The sequence below is a fragment of the Phascolarctos cinereus genome, unplaced genomic scaffold (genome assembly GCF_003287225.1).
Source record: "Phascolarctos cinereus isolate Bilbo 61053 unplaced genomic scaffold, phaCin_HiC Scaffold_2;HRSCAF=192, whole genome shotgun sequence".
NCBI lineage: Eukaryota > Metazoa > Chordata > Mammalia > Diprotodontia > Phascolarctidae > Phascolarctos > Phascolarctos cinereus.
Window position 1 is genome coordinate 370,136,949 of NW_027555625.1, and position 27,966 is coordinate 370,164,914.

The following is a 27,966-nucleotide window of genomic DNA, read 5'->3' on the forward strand; positions in this document are numbered from 1 at the left end:
GCTGTGTGACCCTGGGCAAGTCACTTAACCTTGTTTCCCTCAGTTTCTTCATCTGTAAAATGAGCTGGAGAAGGAAATGGCAAACCACTCCAAATATCTTTGCCAAGAAAACCCCAAATGGGGTCATGAAGAGTCTGAAACAACTGAACAACAACATATCTCTGAGGCTTTTCAGGAAGTGAAGTAGTTGTTTCTGACGGAATGAAAGACAAATCCTCATCCCAAATATTGCCAAAAATATTTTCCGACAAGTCTGGCTCACTTTTTTAAACACAATACTGTTAGTAAGATTTTACTGAGCCAGACTCTAACTTAGGAATGACAAAATAAAGCAGGCTAGAGACAAAAGTGCAAGTAATCACGTGGCAGTTTAATTAACTAGTTTCATTATGAGGAACAGATTAGCAAACGGGGAATTCTGATAAGAATTCCACCTTGCTGTAATGAAGGCATAGATTACAAACATAAATCCTAAGTGGGAAGGGAGGTGGGGAGAGTAAATTACAAACAATTGTTTTCCAGGGCCTGAGTGGTTTACTACAATGAGCACACAAGGCCCACCACACAGGTGGCCCGGAGTCCTATGGTACGGTATTGTTTCAGGTCTTTGGGGATCATTATTTGGTGAGTCACAGAATCAGAGCTCTGTAACAGAACAGGTTCTGCAATCCTCGATTCGCTTCAGTTAAGGTACACAAGCACACGAATGCAATAATTGTGAAAGCTTTGTCAGGGGCTTGATCGTTCCAAGCTGCATCTTAAGCTTCTGACTTGTAAGCCAGAAGACGCAAATCTAAAAGAATCTAAATTACTAGTATAGTCATTATACATATCATATTGGTTAATATGAAAATACTAATTCCCTTCACACTACAGAATGCCAAGAAAAGAAAGCCAGCTTCTGAAAGATGGACACCCTAGTCTGCCAAGGAAACGCTGTGACCCAATCTGTATGAAGTCTGCAAGGGGTTGTGAGGGAAAAAGAAGAGAAAAAAAAAACCCCACCCCAGACTTCCTGCACACAACCGCCCCTTTTTTGCCTTCAGTCGCATTTACTATCCAACTTTTGCTGTTTAGATCCTTTTTCCTTTCACCCACTGGTTGCTTTTGACGCTGGCAACTGCGTGGATAAGTTTTTGTTTTGTTTCTTTAAATCTACACCTAAAAGGAAACTTGTCACCCTCCTTCACCCTTTCAGGGTTGCGACAAAAGTGGCTTTATTTTTGTTCCCTCGCGGCAGGGGGGCCGGCCACGCTACAACAAGCCCTTTCCGGACTTCATTTGCCACCAAGCCTCCTCCCTAACTCGGGGATAAAGTCTCCCCTGGTTCCCGTCTCCTCGAAGACCCTCCTATATGACTCCATATTAAAGGGTCCAACCTTTTCATTACAGTGCAGGTTCCTCGGGAAAGGGGCGGAGGCTGGGAGCCGGGGCGGGGCGCGAGATCCAGGGCCGGAGTGCGCGTGCTCCGCAGCCTTAGGCGGGAGGGGTCGGGGTGGCGCCGGGATGCTTGTGGGAGGGAGGGGCGGGGCAAGAAGGGAGAGCGCCGGAACCTGGGCTCACGCGCTCACGCTCTCACGCCGGCAGGGAAGTTGTACGGAAGTGTGGGAATGAGGGTGGCACTAGGCGGAAGAGAGCCAGCTGGGTGGGAGTGGGAGCGGCTCGAGGCGGGAGGGAGAGCCCAGGCGCACTTCCGCCGGGGTTGGGGTCACGGGTACGGACGCGGCTCCCGGGCTCTCGCGCTAGGGGCGGGGTGGAACGGTCTCAGTGGGAGGGAGCGCGCAGGCGCGGCACGAGGCGGACGAGGCCGCCCCGCGGGGAGGGCTGGGCCCGGACTCCGAGGCTTGGCGGTTCAAAAGGCGCCGGAAACCACCACCACCACCACCACCACCACCACCACCACCACCACCACCACCACCGCCAGCCCTCCACGCACCAGACGCTGTCATGGCCAAAGTGAAATCTTCTAAAGCCAAGCAGCAGCACTTCAAAGCCACCGGTGAGAAAGGGACGGCCCAGGCTGGGCCCCGCCCCATCACGTCAGCTGAGTGACGGGCTTTGGCCGAGTCGCTTTCGCTCTCTGAGGCTCAGTTTCCATAGCTGTAAAATGGGGACTTTGAACACCCTTGTTCTTACGGTCCCAAACATCCTGCTTTGAGGTGGTGCCCCCCGTAGGATTTAAATAATAAATACATTGAGCCGGTCTTGCGGACAACAGTCAACAAGCATTTGTTAAAGCGATATGGTAAGCGCTTGGGGATGCTAAGGCGGAAAGCACGCCGTGCCCTCCAGGAGCGCAGTCTGTGCAAAGGATTATGTACGGATGAGATGTAAACAGGATAAACTGGAGGTAATCAGCAGAGGGTAGGCATTAGCATTCAAAGCAACCTTGTGGAAGGTGGGATTTTGGACCGGACATGGAGGAAGCCAGGAGTAACCCCCCCCCACCCCCCCCCCCCGTGTCTGCTCTTGGGAGCTCATTCCCTGCCAGAAACTTAACCTAACAGCCTGTTCCTCTGGGGCTTAGGGTCGAGGCCTTGCCTTGGTTGGCTTCCCCAAGAGGTTACTAAAATCAAAGATAAAAAAGCTTGGGTAACAAAAAACTCCACAAGCCAAAAGGGTTATCAGCACCACCCCCCAAAATGATGGTTTTGCATCCCTCTCCCAGTAACACCCCCCAAGTCTTTTCTTGCCCTCCGCAGTTATTTTTTTACCTCTCTTAAGTGGCCCTAGAAGAGAGACAAGAAAGAGCAGTGGTCCAGAGTCACCTTGACCACATCACTCTTTATAAAGGTACCCAGCTGCCATACATGCCGTCCTTAAACTGATTCAGCTTCTCTTCACCCGTTAAAACAGCTAGTTGACCCAAAAAGCAGATTTTTCCTTGCAAGTGTAACAATCAAGATGGGCCCTTGTCAAAATTTCTGATCATGACCAGGCTCAATCCAGTGATTGAACCTTTGTTTTAGTGTAAGATCTGCCATCAGTTTTCTGAAAGGCCTTAGACAACTTTGCATTTACCACTTCTGTAAAATGGAACAATAAACCCTCACAGATAAGAGGAATAAAATATCAGCAACTGTACCTGCCTCACAGACATAAGGAATAAAATATCAAAACTCAGCTGAATATTTTAGATAGTAGTGGAATAAGTTGGAATGTTTTGTTAATGCTTCTTATTAAATTATTTACATAGAGAAAAATCTTTGTTTTATGCTTTATAGTGTCACCGAAACCTAAACCGACCTATAATAAAGAACTAGAAATTAGATCTACCTTTCAGGAGCTGCTTATCTACATTATTTTTCTAATAGACCTATGTATATGTAAGTACACAGGTAGTGGGATTAATTATGACCCTGGGTTAATGCTGTAAATTTGGAGGTGACTTAAAATTATGTCATCTGACTGACTTAGCACAAAGTATTGACGGTGCTGAGCACACGGGTTTAGCCCTGCTTGTTAGCTTTGCTTTGTTTTATGAACATGGTTTGAATGCCGAAAATGGCCGCTCTTGGCCACAAAGAAGGATGAGACAGGACAGAAGATGAAAGGGTGCAAATCCACCACCATTAACATCTTCAGAGTGTATATTCTACTGGTGCTGGGCCAACTAACTTTGTAGATAGTGTTGGCTTTGTGCATAGTTTTTAAATTCTTAAAGTGACTAATAGGCTCTATAAAGTGGGCATTACTTGCTAGAATTTATGGATTATCAACTATGTGTTAGTCAGTATTATCACCCTAGGTAGCTTGTATCTCCTGGCAAGTTTACTACATAGGCTGCATTCCTGTAAAGAACTCAAAGAATACATAGCTGTAAACTGAAAAATAGCCAGTTGTAGGACACAGGTTTTGTTCAAGCCAGATTGGGAGTGGAGGGGAGTAGGAAGAGCCTATATTCAAAACAATATGGCATTTTGCCTGATTTAGTGGAAGTTAAATGGCTGTGTATAAGTCGGTATAAATTGGACCTGGATTAAACATAAAATGTTGAAATAAGCTAACCACATAAAATTGAGGTATCATTTCACAGGAAGCTGGATTTTAAAATACTTTTTTCAAAAAATTCTTTCTCTTTAGTGACTTTTGGGATGGTAAGCTCAAATATGTATTACTTGAACAAGGTAATAGCAACCCTCTTTCTGGAAACTTCTGTACCTGGGGAAGACAGAACCAACTTTAAGTCTATTAGCACCGTAACTGAGTTTTGGAAGGTAAGGGTTCATTTGACCACTCCCGTAAGGAAGGGGACAGGGGAGAAGCATTTATATAGCACTATGCTAAGCACTTCACAAATATTATCTTATTTGATCCTCACAACTCTGATGTAGGTTGTTATTCATATTTTACAGATGAGGAAACAGTCAGACAGATGTTAAATTACTTGCCCAGGGTCATACTACTAGTGTCTGAGGCTAGATTTGAACTCAGGTCTTCCAGACTTTAGGCCCAGCATCCTAGCAACTGCAACACCTAGTCTCATGTATTATATATATGAAACCTCCCTAGCTTCTTTTAAACTACTAGTTTCCTAACCTGATCAGATTCTTTTTTTAAAAAAAAGCAGTTTTCTTTTTATTCTCACTTTATCTGGAAAAGAAGGATGTTTTGACTCCATGCAGGGATATATATGGTATGCCCTGAAATCAGAAGATACTCCTATAGAGAGATTATTAATGAAAGTAGCCACCAGTTTGGGCCAGGTAAACAAAGTTATGGAAGAAATTTCCTCTCTCAGAGTTCATGTGGTATGTAACTACTGCCAAAAATATATTTACCACAACACAGAAATTATAGAGATAAAAACCTAGGTTTTATTATTATGCTCAAGCATACGTATTGGTCTCAGAAAAAACCTGCACAATCATTAGGATGCTGACAAGACCTCTTATAGGCAAAAGAGTGACAGAGAAATAGTTCTTTTCCATATTGCAATCTTATGCCTTCCATCTTAGGGCATAAAAGTTAAAGGAAAGATAAACTCATAATCCCAGTGCTTCCTTTAATGTTATAGAAGTTGAACAAACCTAGTTAAACAGAGTCATCATCTCATACATACTCTAAGGAAACAATATTTGTCAAACAAACTCTACAGGCAAACTAAATTAGGTTATACATTAAACTACATTTAGAGAGTTTACAAATAGGCTGATTGAGTGGGAAGATTTACTGGAAGCAAAGCAGTCAGGAATAGTTGAGATTCTTCTTCTAGCTTCTTATCTAAGGTATGTTTGGGCTTTAAAGAAATTTTCACATCCCAAGGGAGAGGTTTTGGTCCAGTGAAGTTAATATTAACAGAAGGCAGACTTTAACCAAAATGTGCAGCAGGAATGGCCCAGAGTCCCAGATAATAAAAAGAAATAAAAGATCAAAAATTCTGATTCAAAGTATTTAAAATGTAGAGATGGCCTCAGCAGCCATCTAGTGCAATCCCTTTGTTATCCCACCCTACAACATGTACCAGTCAGTTGTTGATGAAGAAAGTGACGTTGGTTTCCTGCTGTGGTCTGCACTAGTGCATGTATGTATTCAGGACCAAATTGTTGTGTGACCCATTATACAAACAGTGGTTAGATGAATAGTGGCTTGATCAGCAGTCTTAATTTCATTTTGGCTAACAACAATTGATATTTCTATAGCAATTTTAAGGTTTACATAGTGTTTCATAGCATTAGGAGAGCAGACAGTGTTATTAAGTTGGCAGTAAAACTTTACATTTCTTTTACTATGCATAGTTTATGGAGGGACCCCTTTTGGAAGGTCTGTACTCTGATTCATGGTATAATGCAGAGGTTTTGTATCAACTGAAAAACACCAGCCGCATCTACTATGAGAATGTACTCCTAGGAGTCCCTCGAGTTCGACAGCTTAAAGTCCGAAACAACTCATGCATTGTCTATCCAAAATTTCAATCTTTGATGGATGAATGTTTTGACAGATATACTGTAAAAAATGAAGATCGATCTGATTTTGGCCCTAGACAGGTACCTGAGTAAGTGTTATGAAATCACACAGTGGATATTATTATCCTATGTAAATTCTCAAAATAATTTATGTTGTTTCTAGAGTATATACTAAATATGACTTAAATACCAAAAAAGACAGCTGCCTTTCAATACTTTCTAAACAAATGAACAAAAAAAACCCAAACACCTTGAGGGGGTAGGCTCTCTAAACTAGTGTAACATAATTGCTATATTAACAAATGAAGCACCATACTTAGTACAATACATAAATCAGTGTTGAATAAATTACATGCCACATGTCTGAAAATCAGTTTAGAAGAGACGTTTGAGCCAAAGGAGTTGTCTGCATATAATCTTCAGTAGCTATAAAAGTTAATCACTCAGTGCCACAAGCTACTTTCTTGACACTTAGGTCCAGAACAATTGCTGATTTGCTTCCTCAATTGGGGGAAAAAAGAGGGGTAAATAAATGCTTTTATTAAGTGCCTACTATGTGCTAAGATATCTAGGCTGTGCAGTGGATAAAGCACTGGGCCAGGAATCAAGAAGACTCCTCTTGCTGAATTCAGATCCAGTCTCAGAAACTAGCTCTGTGATCCTGGGCAAGTCACTTAACCCTGTCTGCCTCAGTTTCTTCATCTGTAAAATGAGCTGGAGACGGAAATGGCAAACCACTCCAGTATCTTTGCCAAGAAAATTCTAAATGGAGTCAAAGAATTGGATACAACTGAAAAACAACTAAACAGCAACAAACCATATACTAGGCACTATGCGAAAGCAGCTTACAGATATTATCTAATTGATCCTAACAACAACCTGTTATGTAAGTGATAATATCATCTCCATTTTACAGTTGAGGGAACTGAGGCAGAGGTTAAGTGACTTGCTCAAAGTCAAGCAAAGTAATAAGTGTCTGAGGCTGGATTTGAACTCAGGTCTTCCTGACTTCAAGCCCAGTACTCTATCTGCTTCACTCAGCTGGGAGTTCCTTTTTACTAAGAATTAAAGATCTGGACCAAACTCCTCCCCTAAAAAAGTAACAGTAAAGATAATCTTTGTTAAAGTTGTTAACAAGGTAATTGTTTTAGGGAAAAATAAAGGATTTAAGAACTGTACTTTAGACAAATTATTTTACTGTTGGGGGTTATCTTATTGCTAGGCTATGTACCATAATCTTATTGATAAAAATATTTTTAAATGTGTATTTAGGTCATCTTTGAGTTAGTAATTTGAGGTTGAAGGGATACTCAAGCTCTTTTTCCTTTCCTGACTTCACACACAAACACAAAATCAGCATTCGGCAAAATGGTAAGAACAAATTTGCCCTTAAGGAATACTGTAAAAGAAAAAAAGGCTATACAGAAAGGTGTTGTAAAAGTTTTGTTAAATTTATTTTTATTTATTAAATTTATTTATTACTAAAGCTCTAATTCCAGATGATGTAGTCATTCATTATTCATTCTACTTTTCCCTATTAAACATTATTTCAAAGTAAATATTATGTGGCCATTAGCAGGCTAGCTGTGAAATTTTTGTTTTTCTCAAATTGACAAAGATGAAGGCTCAATATACACCAAAATAGTTACAGTAACAATTTTTGGGGCAGCCAAGAACTGGAAACAAAGTAGATGCCCATCTACTGGGAAATGGATAAACAAATTGTGGTGTATGAAAGTAATGAAAGTACTATAAAAATACATGGATATGATGAGTATGTGGAAGTATAGAAAGACATATGGACTTAGATTAAGTAAAATAGGCAGAACCAAAAAACAGTATATATATAATGACTAATTTACTGTGTAAGTAGAAAGAATAGTCACAAAGCAATCAAAAATGAATTTTGTGAAATTATAAAGAACTTAGTCCCAAAGAAGAGATATAAGAAGGTACCTTGCCTCACTTCTTTGCAAAGGTCAGGAATCAGGTGATTTTTCTCTTTTCCTCTATTAAAAGCATCCCTTATTATAAAGGATGGCTTTCTATAAAGATATGTAGTGGGAATCAAGGCAATGTAAACGTGAAATATATCAGTAAAATATTTTTAAAAGAAATGCTTTTCAATCCGACCTCCTAACCCCACAATGTCATATTCCCCTGTCTAATAGATGGAGGTATTCTCCTTCAACATCGTCTCTTAAGCACTGGGGAGTTTTTGGTGTTTATGATAATGGAGGATATATGTTCACTTTACCCGAATCAAAGACTGAGGCCAAAAAGAAGATTACTTTCCTTAAATTGAACAGCTGGATCACTAGAGGGACCAGGGTTATTTTTATTGATTTTTCATTGTACAACACTAATGTAAACCTTTTTTGCATCATCAGGTGAGTAAATCCAGTCCCTTTTATTAATGTGACATGATATTGTTCATACCCTTCTTTGGAGTCGCCTTTAGAATTGTATAGTATTAAAACCTACAAATCTTAGATTTTAAAAGACAGATAAAATATAAACCAAAAGAACCAATTCCAAAAAAGCAAGTAAAGTAACATTATTGTCCATGAGAGTTGTTTTTATACTAGTCTGTGTCCTCAAAGAATTCCCAGGAACACTGAGAATTACACAAGTCATTAATTTTTCCCATCATATATAATCATCTGGTCTTGCATTTTGGATCAGTCCTGTGTTACACAAATTAAACACTCCATCTTCATGGTTCCTTCCTTTAATCCATATCATTCAAATTTTGGGTTTCCACTGACCAGAAGTGGATCTCTTTTGAGAATAAACAACTATTATCCATCTGCATATGCTGAGATAGCAAATTGCAGCAAGGACATCACCAATGACCACCTCTGAAATATTGAAGGGGTTAACTTAGGTCTTAAATCTTGATTTCATAGGATCATTGTAGATGTAGAGGGGATTTAAGAGACCATTGACTCCAACACCTCATTTTACAGATGAGGAAACTGAGACCTAGAGAGTTAAGTAACTTTACTAAGGTCACACAGCTGTGTCTGTGTTATTTTAACCGAGGACTTCCTGATTCCAAATCCAGTGATACATGATATTGTGAGGCCTCTCATTTCAGTTTTCTTTTTTTTTTCCTAGTAGGTGTTACACACACACACATATATATACATATATATACATATATATATGTATATATATGTGTGTGTGTGTGTGTGTGTGTGTGCATATTCCAAATGGAATAAGAAACTGAAATCTACTTTGAATATAGGCTTCTAACTTTGTGTGGTATGATTTGACTCTAAAGATACGATTATGGCTACCTTTGGCCTTTCCCAAACAATTAAGATTGCAACTGGTATTGGTGTGCAATGTAAAGATTAGCATTTCTCGGGGCAGCTATGTGGTGCAGTGGATAGAGCACCAGCCCTGGAGTTAGGAAGATCTGAGTTCAAATCCGGACTCAGACCAAACACTTGACACTTACTAGCTGGGTGACCCTGGGCAAGTCACAACCCCAATTGCCTTAAAAAAAAAAAGGATTAGCATTTCTCACAGATCTAGACCAAATAACCTTTACAATATGCCTTATAGGGATACAGGGCTTATATTCAATTTTTTGTGACATAGATGGGGAAATAAAGTGCATTTGGAGATTCAAAAGAAAGTCATGCACATAGGAAATTTTGCTAGTTTAAATTTATTGAGTGTATGTGTCATTTATTGAGCTATGGTACCATGTACCATAGCTACCCTTGTCCCTTTTGCCCTGATTCAAGTCAATACCACAGGATATTTAAAGGCTACCCAAGAGCTAATCAGCTATTCTAGGACAGTAGACCGACCCAAGTAGCATCAAAACATTGATGCTCGGAAACAGCAGTTCTCAAACCAAGTATGTTCTTTGAACCATACTTTGGTGTGGACAGCAGGGGAATCTGTGGTCCCTGAGTCCCTTTGAGGGATTCAAAACTATTTTATATTAAGCTATTTATATAATCCACATAAACAAAAGTTCTTTGGAGTCTTCAATAATTTTTAAGTCTGTAAAAGGGTCCTAAGATCAAAAAATTTGAGAACTGCCCCTAAATATTATGTAAATTATTAGACTCAGTTGATGTGTTAATTTGTTGAACTGCTTTTTCCCCCTTTTTTATATTTTTTATTTTATTTTTTACAAAGGATACCCCACTAGGGAGGGAAATTCGGGTACATATTTAGAAATACAAAAACAAAAGACAGAAATAAAAATTTCTAAAAGAACAAATGCATCAATCTAGGGTAAGCAAACACCAAAAGAATTTATGAATGCCCCCATCATGAAGAAGTCAAGTAAAGATGCACGCAGAGATTGTGCTTAGTGGTTACCCTGGAGCAGGCCTGCACAATGTGTGGCCTGCAGCCGTTTAAGGGCCTTGGACTGCTTGCCACATGCCAAAGAATTTCTGTGGCCAGGGAAAAATGTAGAGGAAGACATCCTTTCTATGTAGAGGAAATCCTTTGGTTTGCCACAAGCAGGCCGAGGGCCCAAGGGGCCCACAGATAGCAAGTTGTGCAGGCCTGTCCTGTAGAGTTAAAAGTTACTCTGGCTATTTCTATCTGCATGGCCAGTCATCTCCACTGTCGCCCAGGGGGATTAGTCTGACCAAACTGACTCATAGAATTTCTGAAATATATGGCCAAAGATCATATCTGAGTTTTTAGAATTACCATCCTAGTTTTTTTTTTAAATGAATTTTTAATTTTGGATATTCAGTAGTTAGAATATTAAATCAGTGGCTATTTAGAAGTAGAACTGATATAAGTATTATGCCTCATTCTGTAATATGCCAAGTAATTTCATGAAAATATTTCTAGCACATTCATCATATGTTTTCTATTTCATGCCTCGAGTCCTAACATGGAGTTTCATTAAGTCATTCACTCAGCAGATATTGATTGACTGTCTACTATCTTCAAAGTCTTATGTTAGGCAACTGTGTGGTAGGAGCATTTGTTCCACAGCACTCCATTCCAGTGGCATAACAGTAGATCAGTGCTTTCAGGTACAGAATAAGCAGTTTAATATGTCTGAGAAATAGAAATGCTGATTCTTTAAATTAATGTCATCCATGGGGATAGGAAGGACCAGTAGTCCTAAAAATACAAAATAAGGAAAAAACCTAAAATCTTTTTCATTTAGTTTTGTAATTAGTTTTTGTACTTCCATTTGCGTATAGGTTTTCATATATCAATACTGCTGAGTTAGTGTGGCAGCTAGATGGTATAGTGGTTAGACTGCTGGACTTGGGAGTCAGGAAGACCTGAATTCCAGTCGTACCTCAGATATTTACCAGGCTTGTGACTCTGGACAATTTACTTACCCTGTTTAACTCAGTTTCCTCATCTGTAAAATAGGTATAATCATAGCACCTACCTCACTGGATTGTTGTAAGGGTCAAATGAGATAACACATTTAAAGCACTTTGCAAACCTTAAAGCACTATATAAATACTAGTTATTGTTATTACTATTATTATTATAAAGTAAACTAAGATTATATTTAAGCTAACCCTTAAGCAGAGTAGGTGATCATGTTATGAAAAGCAAGAGCCACACCCAGATAAGCCACCAAATGAGAGTACATATCAGTCTCCTGCAAAGAATCCAAAGTTGACTATATAATTTGGGGAATCTTGACCAACAGAGACAAGAATGGGCTTAAGGATAGTTTTGCTTGTTTGTTTGTTCTTATTAAATAACTTCTTCATATTACACTTGGCTGAAAACTGCAATTAGTCCCTGACATCTGGAACCACAATGTTGCCTTCTTTGTCCTGCTTTTTGATTAATATTTATAACATGATTTTCTTAAAACAAGAAAGAAGTTATACATATACCACCATACTGAATCATGACCAAGTACAGTAGTTTTCTATCAGGGAATGTGCTCGCCAGCTAATAGCAGTTCACATTTAAATGGCACTTGGAGATTTTTTAAGTACTTTCCTCATAACAACTCTTATAAAGTAGGTAGTGAAGTATTATCATTCCCATTTTTGAGGAGGAAATGGGCTTGAAGAAATAAAGCACATTGCCCAAGGTCACATGGCTAATAAGTATTGGAGTCAGGATCTGAACCCAAGTCTCCAGACTCAACATTTTGTACTTTTTTTACTATACCATGCTGCTATGGATGAGGGCAAATTTTTCCATTGTTAGAGACAATATAATTAATTATCCAGATGTACCCAAACACAAATCATCTTGGAGTTGCCATTATAAATAAACCACACCAAGAATTTTTTACCTCTCTTACTTCACCAGTTATTTGTGTCCCTCTCTTATACCTCCTACTAAACTGTACAATAAAATAAACTTTAAGCCCCTATAATGTGCCAGACACTGTGCTAAATACTGAGGATACAAAAAGAGGCAAAAGATCGTCCCTGCCCTCCAGGCATTTTGAAGAAAGGGACATGGTCTGGGTCTTTGAATACTAAACACAGTGTTTCACACATAGTAGATAGTATTACTAGATAGTATAACTAGAAATACTATCTGTTGACTCAGTTTAGGAAAAATAGACAAATTCCATGCAAAACTTAACACTCACCCTTAAGTATGTCCAGAGACAAATATTTGCAGAAATCACAGATTTGGGAGTGGAAAGAACTCTGAGTCATCTAGTCCAGCCTTCTCACTTTAAAGATTAAAAAGCTGAGGCCCAGGGAAGTGAGTTAACTTGCCTTCATGCTGGAAAGCCAGAAGTTGAACCCAGATACTCTGGTTCCAAATCCAACACTCTTTCAACTAACCTAGTTTATCATTAAAATAAGTTATCTTCACTCACTGGATATTTCACGAATGATGAATTAAAGTCTGAAACTGATATGCAATGCTTAAAACACACAGTTACTTTTCCAAAACACAATTTTGCAGACTAGTGGCAGAATTCCCTGCAATTGGAGGTGTGCTCACTTCGTGGAATTTTTACTCTGTGAAGCTACTCAGATATGTTACTCACTTTGACTACTTTATTGCTTCCTGCGAAATCATATTTTGTATCTTCATTATTAACTTCATTGTTCAAGAAATTAAAAAAATGAAAGAATATAAATATGCCTATTTCAAGAGTTTTTGGAATTTACTAGAGTTGCTGCTTTTGTCGGTGAGTACTGAAACTACTTATGAAGTGGGTTATTTGCATCCAGTTAATGGGAAAGGTGAGAAGTGAGCTTTTGTCTCTTCTACCATTATTTAAATGCGAAGGAAAGGTTTTAAAATTCATCAATTTAAACAAACAAAAAAAAGGTTACTGGGTATATGTAATATAACTTCATGTATTGCCATCTAAAGAGAACAGTTTGTCCTTCCTGTTCTGGCAGAGCAGACTTTGTGGTAAAAGGAATCACTATGAAGATCTGCCTTTTAAAGCACAAGAGGGACCTCCTTCTCAAAAACATTTCCTCTTTATATAATGAAATTCCAGCAGTTAGACTAAAGTCCTGTTCAGATACCACATCATGACACAGAAGTGACCCTGAGTTCTTGAGTTCTTAAAATCTATGACAGAAGAGTCCAAGCTCTGGCAGGTCCTATAGTGCCATGCTGGACATATGAAGTATTTACCAGGTAATGACTCTGTGTGTGTGTGTGTGTGTGTGTGTGTGTGTGTGTGTGTGTGTGTGTGTGTGTGTGTGTGTGTGTGTTTTCCACAGACCAGACTAGATAAACCACAGAGGTTGGTCACTGGTTTGTCCACTAGGTGATGAAATTCTAGCCACAGCAACTCCATAAGATCATTTACTAATGCTAGTTGAGTTGCAATCTGTATTGAAATCAGTACCAAAAATGATAAAATCACAAATTCATGAAATATAGAAGAGATGTACATGGATTAACAAAGTCTTCTTAAAATGCAAGTAGAAATGGATTTGTTTATTTTTCTCCTCACACTTACAGTAATGGAGCAGAACACCAAAAGGTTGAGAGGAGAGTTAATTTGGAGACATGAATTTGAGGGTAGGGCAAGCCTGAATGGGACACTGAAGTGTGGGATAGCATGGAGGCACTGGGTGCCTGGACAGTGGAAGGGGAAAGAAAGGACAAAGAAGAACAGAAAAGGTCCAAAAAATTGGGAGAAGGGCGCCAAAGACAGCTTTTCCCATGACTAGCCCTGGTCATTGGGTGCTTACTGGAGTGGAGGAGTGAAGAAGAGTAAGTCTTTAATTGTTGGTCAGTCGTTTCAGTGGTGTCCAACTCTTCATGACCTCATTTTAGGGTTTTCTTGGCAAAAATACCGAAGTGGTTTGCCATTTCCTTTTCCAGCTTATTTTACAGATGAAGAACTGAAGCAAACAGTGACCTGCCCAGGGTCACGCAGCTAGTATCTAAATTCTTCGTAACATATCTATTCTACTGAATTAGACATAGATCAATTACAGATAGAGTTGGGTTAAGTCTAAATACTATTTTAACAGTGAAGAATTTAGTCTTAATCATTTACCCTCAGAAAGCAAGAGATTAGAGAGTGGGGATGATAAAAGGAACATTCTGCTGGAGAAGATGGGAAGGAATGAGATCACCTATTTATGTAGAAAGGTTTGCTGTGGTAAGAAGGGCCACCTCTTCACATTCAGGAGATGATAACGGAAGCTATCTGAGGGGTGTGTGATAAAGAGGAGAAAAGATTGTTCAGTGAATGTTCTCAATTTTTTAGTTGAAATATGAGGCAAAGTTCTCAGCTGACAAGGTAGGAGAAGGGGCTATAAGAGGTTTGAAAAGGAATGAAAAGGTTTAGAAAAGCCACTGTAGTGTGAATGTGATGAGTCACTTAGAGGAGTGTAATAGGATTGCCTTGCCACAGTGAGGGCCAAGTTGAGATTATATAATATGAATTTGTAGTAGACCCAGTCAACACAATCTTATGATTTTCTTCAGCTTCATTCAGCATCATGTGAGTAGGAGTAAAGGCAGCAGATGGTGGGAGTTACCCAAGCCTGAGGTTTGGCAGGGCAAAATCTGGTGATTGGATAAGAGAGCAAGGAACTTGAGAGAAAAGGGTAGGGTAGAGTCGAACTGGTTCATCAAGGAATCAAGATGGGGAAAGGAGAAGAATATTGCCAGTGCAAGGGTAATAACCTAGGAAAGAACTGAGGAGTAAGAGGATTGGAGGTCATAGTGAGTATGAAGAAAAGGCTTTGGAATTGCAAGATAGAGGGAGAGGTAGAATGACAACAGACTGTATTTTCCTCACTTGGTCCATTCAGCCCCATTAACTATCATTCTATATTCCTCCTACCTTTTTTGGCTAAACTCCTTGAGAAGGCCATCTTCAATAGCTACCTTCACTTCCTTTCCTATCACTCTGTCTTAACTCTCTAAAGTCTGGCTCCTGCCCTCATCATTCAATTGAAATTGCTCTCTCCAAAGTCACCAATGATCTATTAATCATCAAATCATAGTGGCCTTTTCTCAATCCTCATTTTTCTTGACCTCAGTAGCCTCTGACACTATCAATCACCCTCTTTTCTTTAATACTTGTGTCTTTAGGTTTTCATGACACTGCTCTCTCTTGGCTGTCCTTTCTCCACTCCAGTTGGTCTCCACTCAACTGTCAAATTGATTTTCCTAAATCACAGGTCTGACCATGTGCCCTCCTCCTTTCCCATTCAGTAACTTCAGTGGCTTCATATCACCTCCGTTTTCAAATATAAAATCCTATGTATGCCTTTTAAAGGCCTTCATAAACTGGCTCCCTCATATGACTTTTGGACAACCCTTACCTTATGTGTATGTGTCTGTGTGTATACAAAACTACACTAACACATATTCTACATAAATGTATATGTTTATGTATATCATATGTGTTTGCATACATCTGTATGAAAATGTTGAAAGGGTCAAGAAAGAGAAGGGTTGAAGTGATAAGCTCTCAGAGGAAACATGAGGGGAATATGATCAAGGACTCAAGCACAGAGGAGTTAGCATCTCCTCTTCTACAGAACAGAATGAGAGGACCGATGTAGAATTCTGAGATGAGGACTTGGGGAGATAAGGGAGTTTATGACTGATGGCCTCTTCTCAGTAATTAGGAGGCAAAGGTATGAAGGATGACAATGAGAACTTGAGAAAATGTGAGACATGGTGAGTAGAATGTAATAATTAAGAAAAGATTTCCGTATAGCAATGAGGGACCATAGATAAGTTTCTAGTAGACCCATAACATGGTTATGTCACTTTCTCTAGCAGCCTTGAGTTGGGAAATAGAAAATGAAAAAAAAAATAGTGTAGGTAACTTAAGGTTAAAGATTGACAAGGTGTGCTCAATAACAAGAGGGCAAGGAATTCAAAGGCACAAGACAATGAATAGTTGACCTGGTTGCAGCTAAAGTCACAATATCATGAAAGGAAGAAGGTAAATCCAGGGCAGAGGTAGTAAGAGTGGTAGAATGAAGAGGGATCAAAGACTTAGAAGTAGTTTACTACTACTTAGAAGTAGTAAAGCAGAGGAAAAAGATAGAAGGATAAGAGATTATGATCAGGAGAGAATTTCAGAGTTCAAAGATCATGGAGGTTTGGGTGATGGTGAAGTCTAGGATGTTACTACTACTAATCCTATGGGTGAGTATGGATATTTTTTTCCTTCTTCAATAGCCTTCTTTAAACAACTGTTTCCTCTCATTCTCTTCCCTTCCCTTTTAAAGTTATGATTGAACCATTCAGTTGTTTTCATTAGACACTTAAAGAATTCGTTCTTAAAATGTGCACTGCAATGGATTTGAAGTTGAAGACTGTCATCTAATTATTTTTACCTTCCTATTTAGCTGTCCATTTTGGCCATTTCAGTCAATATATTCCGTACGTCACAAGCATACCATTTACTTGGACAGCTACTAGAAAAAACTCAGGAATATCCTGACTTCTATTTTCTTGCATGCTGGCAAATTCGCTACAATGACATGGTTGCTGTTAATATCTTCTTTGCATGGATTAAGGTATTCTTATTTTATTCCACCAAAGTTTTTAAAGCATCATTAAATAATGTAACTATAGTTTTGTGACCAAAAAGTTCTGAAGAAAACAAAATTTTCTTATGTTATACAACAAATTAGAGGCAGATTGGCCTCTAACTTAGCTTCAGTACAGTTTGGAAAGATCATCATAACTAGCTTATATCCAAAATTACAGAGCAAATTTCTCATTTTTTTTCATCTAAAAAATTAAGACTGCTTCCCCTCTTTTTTGGGACAATTCCAAGGATTAAAAATTAGTGTTAGTAGAATGTCTGAAGCTCCCTCATTTGTGGTGTAGTGGAAAGTTCATTGTGCTAGAAGTCAGGGACCTGGAGGTCTGGCATAGGCTCTGCCACTGGCTCTTTGTGTGAATGTCATTGGGTAAGTCATTTTCCTACATGGATTTCAGTTTCTAGGTAAAATAGGAAGATTGAATTACATTATCTCTAAGGTCCCTTTCAGCTCTAACATTCTATGGTCTATGTGTCAGGCAGTAACTGAGTATGTTACTTTTAGAGACAACTCACTTCAGTAAAACCATTTGTGTTCTACTGTCTTCTCTCTTTTCATGTCAGACTCATTTATTTCTTGAAAACTTTGTCTCTCCAAATCAAAAAATCCAGTACCACCGAAATAGCCCCTGCTTGGCTTGCCAGAGGGACAGGGAATGAAGAAATGAATAAATGTGTTTCTTGTATCTCATATATATATATATATATATATATATACTCCATCCATCTCGTCCTCTGGTTAGCCATGAGTAGAGCTTGAGGCTAAGCATCACAGAAAAACAGTATGTCATGGCAGGTAGAACTAGAAGAGGAAAATATGTAGACAATGTGTATCAATGGAAGAAAAGTCCTTTAAAGACAAATACCTTTGAAAACAAGACATTTTTGAAAGAACATGAAGATTCTTCTTCCCTAGCATTACTTATTACAGTTTTTAAAGGGTGAGAATCAGGAAGAAGTGGGAAAATTAACCTTTTCAGGAACAGCCTCTTATGCAGAAATGAAATACTTATAAAGTACCTGTTTAAAATTATCTAAAAGTTATCTACTCCAGCATATAACGTACCCTTCCTTAAAGCCAACACTTCTTTTAGCACTGTTTCTAATACAATGCTGACAGCTCATTTTCAAATTATTTTTTCACTAAGAAAATCATGCATTGGCCAAACTGTATAAACCTTTTCATACAAACCAAGTTTCATTCCTGCAAGGTTCTCTTTATTGTACCAAAGGCCTTGTTGGCCAGGATAAGCACCAGTTTGTCAAAAGAAAATGTACTGCCAAGTTGTAGACAAAGTATCATGAGGAGATATAAAAGAAACAAAATACAGTTCTATTTCCTCAAGGAATTTATAGACCTAGTGGGTAACACATTATACAAGTATGACATGTCTCCAAAGGATCCATTATCTGCACCCTGATAGGGAGTCACTAGCAAGCCCTTGAGTCTCCTCTAGTTTCCCTTTAAGCTCATGTCTTGATTTAAATACAAATTTCTTATGGGACTGATTAAAGTTTTTATAAGGAGTTATATTCTTTGGTGCTCTCTCCCATTCCAAACTATTCTCTTCTCTTTCAGATATTCAAATTCATAAGTTTTAATAAGACAATGTCACAGCTGTCAACAACTCTCTCCCACTGTATCAAAGACATTATAGGATTTGCCATCATGTTTTTTATAATATTCTTTGCTTATGCCCAGTTAGGGTATTTTGTTTTCGGATCACAGGTTGACGACTTTTCCACGTTTGAAAATTCTATGTAAGCTCTTTTTAATAAATGTAAATTCTAAATTTATTATTTTGGGGTGGGGGAGTGGAAAGGCCTAAAGACTTTTTGGTTTTTTTGTGGGTGGTGGTTATACTTAACTAATTTTAGTTTTATTAATATTTAATGTCTAGCTAAATAGCCACTGAACTCAGAAACAGCATATAACTATGCAGGATCCCAGGACATAGTACTATTCCCAAAACTATTTTTAGATCAAGAATGTCAAATTATGTTTTCAAAAATGATAGCCAGACTTATTGGTATATCTGTTTCTATAACATAGTAAAGTTTACCTCATACTTTTCTCACAACCACTCTTTGAGATAATATATTAGAGACTGATACTCAGAGCAAAAGCTGAAGCCCAGATCTTATGACTCCAGGTCATCTTATTTTAGGATTAAGTTAGGAACAATTCCAGGAGGGAAATGATTGTCTTATTTAAACTTTCTTTCCCAGTGCCTAGCCCAGTATTTGTATACAAAGTGAATAAACTGTCAGAAGTACTTTCTATGGCAACTTTCCCTAGGGAGCAGAACTAAATAAGATTTTTTTTTGAAGTCCTCATTTTTGGAACCCTTATCCCCTGCTCATCTTGAGTTCAGTTTTAAATTACCAAATCAGTCAGGATAGGTAAGAGCTAGATAATGTCCACAACTTTAAAGGCAATGAAATATACTCTTCTGTATTCTAGGCAAACTGGTCTGTTGGCTATTCCCTCAACTCCACAATTTTCTGCTTCTCTCCATTTGCACAAATTAAATTGTTCCCCAAGCCTGGAAACATAATCTCTTCTCACCTTTGCTTCTTATAATGCTGAGCTTCCTTAAAAACTTAGCTCATATGCCATTTCCTATGTCAAATCTGCTGTGATCCTACTAGTCCTTAGGGATCTAATGCCTCAAATTATTTTTTATTTGTGTAAATGTTGCATGCCGCCTAGCAGAATTTCATCTTACATTCCCATTACCTAAACACAATGTCTTTCTTAGTAAATGCTCAATGAATTGAAATCATTATAAAAAGTATTAAATCTAGGGTTCTGTTAAATAGTAAGTTTGCTTTAATCCTTAAAATAGGACCCAGTATATTTTTTAAAATTGATTCACACAATTTTTTTTCAGAAAATTGTTTATTGTTTAAAGTCTATCAGCTTAAGAAAATTCAGAGAGATTGAAGAACTATCTTGGGACTGTACTACTACCATCCTCCCAACTCTCATACCATCTTACAAGTTACTGGATAAAACTGAAATGGGTTCCTTATAGAAAACTTGAATAACTTTGTTCCATTTTCTTTTATTGAATTACAAGCATACTTAACAGTGCCCCCAAACAATACTCTTGCAATAATGTCATTAGGACATAGCTACACTCCTATTGAACTCTGTCCCTAGGCTACTTTGGGCTCTTTACATAAATACGGTTTTGCTTAAAGTAATACTTTCATGAAACCAATTAATAATGTTAGGCAGAGTGTGCCTGCAGGAACATGTAGTAGAAAAGGCACTAGACTGGGAGCCAGGCAACTGGGATTCAAGTCTAGTCTCAACACTTGCTAGCTAGATGTCCTTGGGCAAATTACCTACACTCTATGGGGTACCATATTGGATTGGGTTCTGTCTACAGCCATTTCCATCATAAGTAGTCATGTTGTATTTTTACTGTTCCTCTCTAGAGAGAGAGATGCTATAATGGTCTGGATAAAACAGATCCAGGGAAGAGGGGAAAGTTGCTGTTTTGATTCCCCAGGCTCTATGTGAGTCCTCCTGGATTATCAATCAAGCCCTAGTTTTGTTTGGCTTTATTCTGCTCTGCATAGTTAGATTACCTCACCTCAAGTGAAAGTACTAGATGGTAGTTTCAGTTGAGAATATTTGGGGAAAGAATGAAGCCGTGCCTACTATCCCTCTGTCCAAAAACATGCACCCCAAAGGCAGGAGGAAACAATAAGTCTCTTGCCCTCGTAAGCCAAAGAAGAAAATACTTTTTGAGGAGTTATTTCTCTGATTTCTCTAGCTCAGCATTTCTGTCGATTTTGTATAGATGTATTAATCAACAGTCTTAAAAATAGAATAAATCGGGGGCAGCTAGGTGGCACAGTGGATAGAGTTCCAATCTCGAGTCAGGAGGACCCAAGGTCAAATCCAGCCTCAGACACTTGACACTAGCTGTGTGATCCTAGGCAAGTCACTTAACCCCTATTGCCTCACAAAAAAAAAAAAATCCCTTCGTCAAGATTAACTTGATACCTGGCACACAGTAGATGCATAATAAATGCTTGCTGATGGATTCAAGACAATTCCAACCTAGAGACACAGGGAATCAAACTTCTATAAGTTCCAGGGAACTAGTGTTTTGTGACTTCTAATGAGGTAGTAGTTTATTTCCTTAGTGTATATATTTTGTTCTTCCAATGTTGTTGGTCCTCAACTTACGTTCGACAAGGAGAAGGGAGACAAAACTTCTTCTCTGTTAACTGACAAAGAATATCAGAATACCACTGAAAAACAACTTCTCGCATTTCTTTCTAAAATTATACATATATGCAATACACATATACAAATATATTGCATTCCTGCTATCATTAGGAAATTTGGCAACCACAAATGCAGATCCTCATCAATGAGTTCTTTACATAAACTGCAAGAAAAAAAAGAGAACTTTGAGATCTAGTAGTCCAATCATCTTATCTTATAGATTATAATACATATTTGCAGTAAACAGAAAATTGGGTTTAGAGTTAGGAATTTCTAACCTTAGTTCAGCTATAGTACTGTTAAGTATGAATGAACGAATAAATGAAAAAGCATTATGTGCTAGTGCTACAAATAGAAAAACTTCTCTTTCTGCCTATAGAATGGGCACAGTGGAGATTATTTTGGCATTTCTAAATGCTTTTAAATAAGGAGCTGTATGTAGTTAGTTTCTGTCCTTGCTTCAACACAAAGCATTTACATCTACAAGGAAGAAAACAGTTGTAAATAGGTATCAGTAGATGGTAAATATCTGTGATGCTCATTTTAACTAAGTTCTAGAAAAGGCAAAGGAACAAATGCAAAACATCACACCAAGTAAACAAACCAACCGAAAAAAGGTTTAGAGCTCAAGGGCCCAGGAACACAGCAACACTACGTGGAACCTGGAGGGTTAGAAAATCTCACCACTGTCACAAGGCTTAAGTCTTTAGAAGGGATTGGTGGGGAATGAGGTCATTGAGACCTTGACCATAAATAAAATCCCTCCAAGTTCAAGGCTTTTAAGTTCCAGTATCACATTTCTATAGCCAATTGGTCATTAAGAGTCTCTTCTTACAGGCCATGAGATCTAATTCCTTAAAACATTCCCCTGAACACATTATCTTGTGCAACTAGAAAATTTTGAGTTAGCAGTAGTCCCCCACCGCCTTCCTATGAAACGCTTTGGATTCCTTTTTTTTCTTACTATTTTTCTTTTTAAGATTTACACAGTTTCGAATTGTTCTGGGAGATTTTAATTTTGCCAACATTGAGGAGGCCAACTGGGTGCTGGGACCTACTTATTTCATCACTTTCATCTTCTTTGTATTCTTTGTCCTGCTGGTAAGAGTGTTAACTGTACAGTCTGTCATTGGCCCCAATAGCTCACACTGAGAAAAAAAATTTTGAAATCTTTCATTTAAAAAACATGCAGTAAATCTCTCATAATGCGAGCTTACTGTCATTAAACCATAGAAGTGTCTCACAGCATTGTGGAATAATAGGAATCCAGATTCCCTAATTCAAAGTCTGCATTTATCAAGCCATATGACTTGAGAAAATCAAATAATCTTCCTGGGCCAGATACTTTGCCTAAAGGGGAAAGGAATAAGTGGTAATTTATAAGCATCATTTGAGTTTTGGGGAAGAAAAGCTATACTAGTTAATCTTGCTATTGCAGTTATTAGGTATTCTTTCTGGCTTTTGTGAGAGCCCTTAGAACTTTTAAAAGTTAGCAGATACAACAATGGCATAACCTGAGCTTGTCACACTCCAAATAATCAAGGACCTAAAGGACCAAAATGAAAGAGCAAAGGTCCTACAAATGTCCAAGACCAGACCACAAACATCTCCAGAGAGGGAAGCATTTCCTTAGATGTACCAGAAAGCATCCATTCCAATAAGGCTTGTACCAAGCACATATTATATTCATGGCACAGGTATGGAAAACCCTCTCTCCTTTCATAGCTACAGGCTTCTCTTTTCACCACTCAGTCCACTCTAGAATTAAGATGCTAAGAAATTTTGGGGTTGTTCTTTCAACTTACTAAAATTAGCACTTGTCAAGCTCAGATAAAAATTTATCAAATTAATTTCTTGGAATACTTCTCCACAGAACATGTTCCTGGCAATTATTAACGATGCCTATTCTGAAGTGAAAACTGACTATTCAATTGGTAGGAGACCAGAATCTGAGTTAGCAAACCAAATCAAAACAGTAAGTAAAATTAACTTCTTTAATAAGACCCCAGGATAAAAAGCTTACTTATTTAAGTCTTGTGCCTTAGTTTGGATATCCATTAAATACTAGTTTGAATGGGTTTTTTTTTTCTCTTGTAACATTGTGCTGTTTCATTAAACTTAGTGAAATTTGATTAATTCTCACAGGGACACAAAGTTCATAGCAATCAGTAATGGGCAAGCAATCAAAGTCAATGAAAAAAGAAATCTTAACTCATGTATTTTTCTTGCCTCAGATGGGCTTTATCAGTTGTAACACGCTGTGGTCTAAATGTACCCATTGGTACAGTTACTAACAATGCTGAAAAATACAACTATTGATATTGGATTGCAGACTGGAAATTACAGTACCCAGAAGACTCCTGGCCCCAGTTTCCCTGCATTAGAAAATACTGAGATATCCAACAGGGAGATAATATGGTAGGGGGGGAAGAGTGCTAGATTGTCATTAGATTATCTAAATGCTAGCTATTATTTGTTATTAGGTACCACATTTGGACAGTTCAGTATTGAAGTATACCAGAATTTATTAATCTTTTTTGCTTCTCATCATGGGACACCATTCAAATTCCACAGTACAGCCTAAATGATTATAATGTGATTTTAAAAAAACAATTTAAAGGTTTTTTTAAAAATAAAAACATTCCTGTCCATTTATACCCTCAATCTTAAACCACCACTCTCCTTGGTATTTCATTACCATAGTGAGAGACAAAAAAACAGAAGATAGGGAAGATTACTAGATAAAAGATAAGGGCAGGCAATGGTAAATGGCTCTACATTTTCCCAAACCCCATCAGAAGCCTTAACAGTAAAGCATTTCTGTATTTCTATTTACTCCTGTTAGGTTTGTTTAGTTTTTAAAACATTAAATTCTCTTATATTCAGAGATATACCAAGACCATGGAGAAATTAAAACTAAAGAAACCTCAAACAGAAGGCCAAAAAGCGTAAGACTCTTCATATTGTTCTTCATCTTTTAGAGGTTACTTTAATGTTTAACTTTTAAGTGTTACTGTTTAGTCAGTTAGTCATGTGACTCTTTGTGACTCCATTTGGGGTTTTCTTGGCAAAGATGCAGGAATGGTTTGCCATTTCCTTCCCCAGCTCATTTTACAGATGAGAAAACTGAGGCAGCAGGGTTAAGTTACTTGTCCAGGGTCACACATCTACTAAGTGTCTGAGGACAGATTTGAATTCTGGTCCTCCTGACTACAAGCATGATCCTCTCTATCCACTATGCCAACTGTCTGCCCCATCTATTAAGTGGTATATAACAAGGATAAGCTTTTGACTGCTAGAATAAATGACCTAAAAGGTTAGGATCAAGGATTCCAAATTATAGGTCCCAGGTATCTACTTCAAGAAGTGTCCACAAATTCTTCAAATTTAATTTACACACATATACACAATACGTGTTATACATGTAATATACACACACACACACAAAAGATATAGATATTGAGCTATAACTTCCCCCACTGGAATATAAGCTTCTTGAAGGTAGGGAATTGTTCCTTTTTTTTTTTTATCCCCAGTAAGCAGCACAGTGCCTTGTACATAAGCACTTAATATACGTACCAAAGTGTACAAGTCCCTTACATTTCTAAATATTTAACTGAAAAGCTTTCATGAAAACACTTGGGGACTGGCGACAAGAGATCGGTAGAAGTGGAACACAACACTGTAAAAACAACAAATTGTTTTCCAACTCTCGATGCTTTATTATAGCAACCTATCCATTTGCACATACAAAAATGCTTCCCCTCCCCACCAGCCTCCATAGCTCAAGGCCTCTGGCATCATGCATTATGTACTAAATTACCTATAATGATATCTGAAATGCTATTACCCTACAAAACATTCTATGCCTCATTCGCTAAAGAATATATTTATACAGCTTAGGACAAGTGAATATTTTATTCTCACTAAAACAATTTCTTACTAGCAGTGAGATCATCACTCTACGTTTCTAAGTGGTTATGTGATTTGGCATTACTTGACCTTGTATTTCTCCATTTTGTATTAATAGAAAAGAGAAAGACACAGCTTTCCAGCCCAGAAGAGACTTTGATGAAAAAGTAGGATTCATTTTTCATAAACAATCTATGGTAGTTGTAATATAATTGAGTAGAAAAAAAAATTCTGCTTGAAAAGTTTTGGAGCTAGTGTTAAAAAACAAAAATTACTGCATTTATCAATGTCTATATCCTGTTTTTAAATTTGCTTTCTAGATGCCTTTTAAGCAGAATTACCCCTCAAACTTACATTCATGCCACACATATGAAAAGGCTGGTTTTATGTATAAAAGTTTCAGCACATATGCTTTTCTTCTTTAACTTGACAAGGAAATTGAAAGTGCAAGCCAGATGAAAAAGTGGAAAGAGAGGCTTGAGCAAAAATATTATTCTTCAGAAACTCCAGATGCTTATCGGCCTGTCACACAACAAGAATTTCGAGAGTAAGTGAGCTCTTGTATTTTATAGAATTTCAGAAAACCAACAGATTTATTAGTACATTGTGGCATGAAGATATTTTGACAATGAGAAGGTAGGGACCCCTAAATAGTTTTTTCTCTTCTTAAACCAAGAATTAAATTTTAATGGAATCTTAATTCTTTTGATACATTTTTACCACAGTCTCTAACCTCATTTTATAATTAGCTAAAGCAAAAATTACCAAAGCAGCTAAGATTTGGCTAGACCATATTTTTAACTGGAAGTCCCTAAAGATGCCATTCACACATTTTACACTCTATACTCTATTCTCCACCAGTTATCTTCCACAGGACTTGGCCATTCAATTATTTTTATTGAAGAGAGAAAATATAGATCCTTCTATAGACTAACCCACAATGAAAGCTTAGGATCAAACCCCTAATCCTTTATTATTGTAATCATCTCAACAGGTGTCATTATGGTGATATGGGCTGAGGCATTAGGAAACCCTATTTCCTCGTCCTAGCTTTGCCCTGACTAGCGCTACAGTGTGGTTCTTTTAACAGAGTGCTCTTTCATTTCTCTTGGCCTGTTCATATGTTAATGATTGGACTTAGATGATCTCTTAAGGTTCCTTCCGGCTCTCAAAATGCTTTGGGTAATAATTTAGGAACTTCTGGAACTCAGCTGTCCTGCTTAAGCTTTGGGTGGTATAGCTTCAAAACTGTGAAGGCTAATTAGGGGGACAGTATTCAAAGAGATTCTCTGTCAGGTATGGGTTTTTTAATAGTAATGATTCAAGTCACCTCACTGCATACTCTCTTTAAAATTCTATTTTAGACTCTTTTTATTTGCAGTAGAGCTAGAGAAGGAATTGCACCATGTCAGCACAAAATTAAACAGAGTAATGAAAAGGATTTCTGCTACAAAAACATGACAGATGTGCAAGCAAAGGTGAGATCATACTATGCCATTACATCAGCTTTCTTCTACACTACTTTATCCTTTTTACTGCATTCCCACCTTTAATCCCCTTCGATCTAAACAGTTTAAAGAATTCTATTAATATTTAATGTTATCTAATAATCTAATTAATATCTAATAGTCTGGCTGTTTCTGAAGTCCTTGTTCTATGATCACATCCTTCAGGAACTCTCCTGGGTGGGAATGCCATTTGCCAAATTTTAGGGGCAAGTAATGTTATGGCAAGGTTACAGAGCTCCTAGGAAGAGCTTGGGTTGAATCCTGCTTCATGTACAAGCTCTATGACTCCGGGCAAGTCAAAGTCTCCCAGACTCAAGTTTCCTCATGGGTAAGAAGGGGATACCAACATCTATCTAATAGGATCAAATGTGATTGCTGTTCTACATTATGAACAAAGTATTTTATTATCTTTAAAGGGATTGTGAAAAAGGAGGGTTATAAAGAGTACTCAGGAGTCCAGTTGATGAGACAGGAAGGAACAGCTGAATAAATAAGGCCAGAAAGAGCCAAATTCAATTCTCTTTCAGTTATATCATGTATCAATATGTCTTAAGCCACTGATCTCATATATTTACTTCTTAATGCTCAGGACTCTAGAAAGCAACCAGATATTCATATACAAGCGTCTCAGCCATATTTTACAGTTTGATGAATCTCGGCAAACACAAGTGTTAAGCAGCATGTCCTACATGGCAGTGTGAATAGTCTGAGAACACTTCAATACTATTTCTCCAAAAAATATTAAATTGTAATAAATTGTAATAAAAGACACCTGTGTGTGACAATGTTTGAAAAGTAGGTTTGACTACTCCAAAATCGTTCTGCTTCCCACCCCCACACCTAGTTTGTTGGGTAGTCCATATATTCCCCCATCTCCAATCTATCAGTATTCTTTCAGTCCTGACAATATATTCCGCAATCTTCCCTCCCCCCGCCCCATCTCCGCCCCTGCTCCCAGGATCCTACGGCCTAATTAATTTGGGAAAAATTAGTGTTAAAATTCTCCCAAATGTAGAAACTCATTTGGCCAGTTTATAAAAGACTACTTCTCAAAGCTTTTGATTTGTCTGATACTTGTTTGGTAAGCTTCTTCCAAAGTTAAACATACACTAATTTTGTGGGTAATGGCAGTAAGAGTCTCAGGACATGGGTCACCTTGAGACTGAGCAGTTCTGTACCCCATGGTGAGCAATCATAACTTTACTAGATGCACAATAGCAGTATGGTACATCTGAAGTCATAAGAAAACTTCCACTCCCACCCCAGAATTTTGTGACAAACCTAGACTCTCCCAAAACAATCACCAGGAACTACCAGAACCTGACTACACTGCAGTTACTTTTTTTTCCCCAAAGGCATAAATCTAACTTCTGAGTTTTCACATACTAAGACTAGTCACTACGT

The 27,966-nt window shown here is 37.9% G+C and overlaps 1 protein-coding gene across 9 annotated transcripts; it reads left to right on the forward strand.

Annotated features, from left to right (window-relative positions):
• The first annotated feature begins 1,604 nt into the window (after nucleotides 1-1,604).
• PKD2L2 (polycystin 2 like 2, transient receptor potential cation channel) lies at nucleotides 1,605-27,333 on the forward strand. Of its 9 annotated transcripts, none has more exons than XM_078150434.1 (16): nucleotides 1,621-1,868; nucleotides 1,902-1,999; nucleotides 3,225-3,326; nucleotides 4,084-4,217; nucleotides 5,739-5,995; nucleotides 8,078-8,296; nucleotides 12,807-13,035; nucleotides 16,694-16,864; nucleotides 18,473-18,654; nucleotides 22,123-22,243; nucleotides 23,016-23,117; nucleotides 24,029-24,090; nucleotides 25,173-25,221; nucleotides 25,489-25,601; nucleotides 26,436-26,532; nucleotides 27,152-27,333. In XM_078150434.1, the coding sequence occupies exons 2-16, from the start codon at nucleotides 1,948-1,950 to the stop codon at nucleotides 27,209-27,211; spliced, it is 1,950 nt and encodes a 649-aa protein (XP_078006560.1). In that variant the 5' UTR covers nucleotides 1,621-1,868; nucleotides 1,902-1,947; the 3' UTR covers nucleotides 27,212-27,333. The 9 variants fall into 9 exon arrangements, with proteins under 9 accessions (XP_078006563.1, XP_078006567.1, XP_078006566.1 ...); XM_078150435.1 differs by having other exon boundaries at nucleotides 1,627-1,868; nucleotides 26,419-26,532; XM_021004979.2 differs by having other exon boundaries at nucleotides 1,614-1,868; nucleotides 26,436-27,333.
• Nucleotides 27,334-27,966: the final 633 nt, after the last annotated feature.

What these genes read in the sequence shown, in the direction of transcription:
- PKD2L2 (XM_021004979.2), top strand. Translation starts at nt 1,948, where the DNA reads ATGGCCAAAGTGAAATCTTCTAAAGCCAAGCAGCAGCACTTCAAAGCC. An exon ending in TCTAATAGACCTATGTATAT is followed by an intron (nt 3,327 to 4,083) that starts GTAAGTACACAG and finishes CTTTCTCTTTAG; the next exon opens with TGACTTTTGGGATGGTAAGC. An exon ending in AACCTTTTTTGCATCATCAG is followed by an intron (nt 8,297 to 12,806) that starts GTGAGTAAATCC and finishes ACAATTTTGCAG; the next exon opens with ACTAGTGGCAGAATTCCCTG.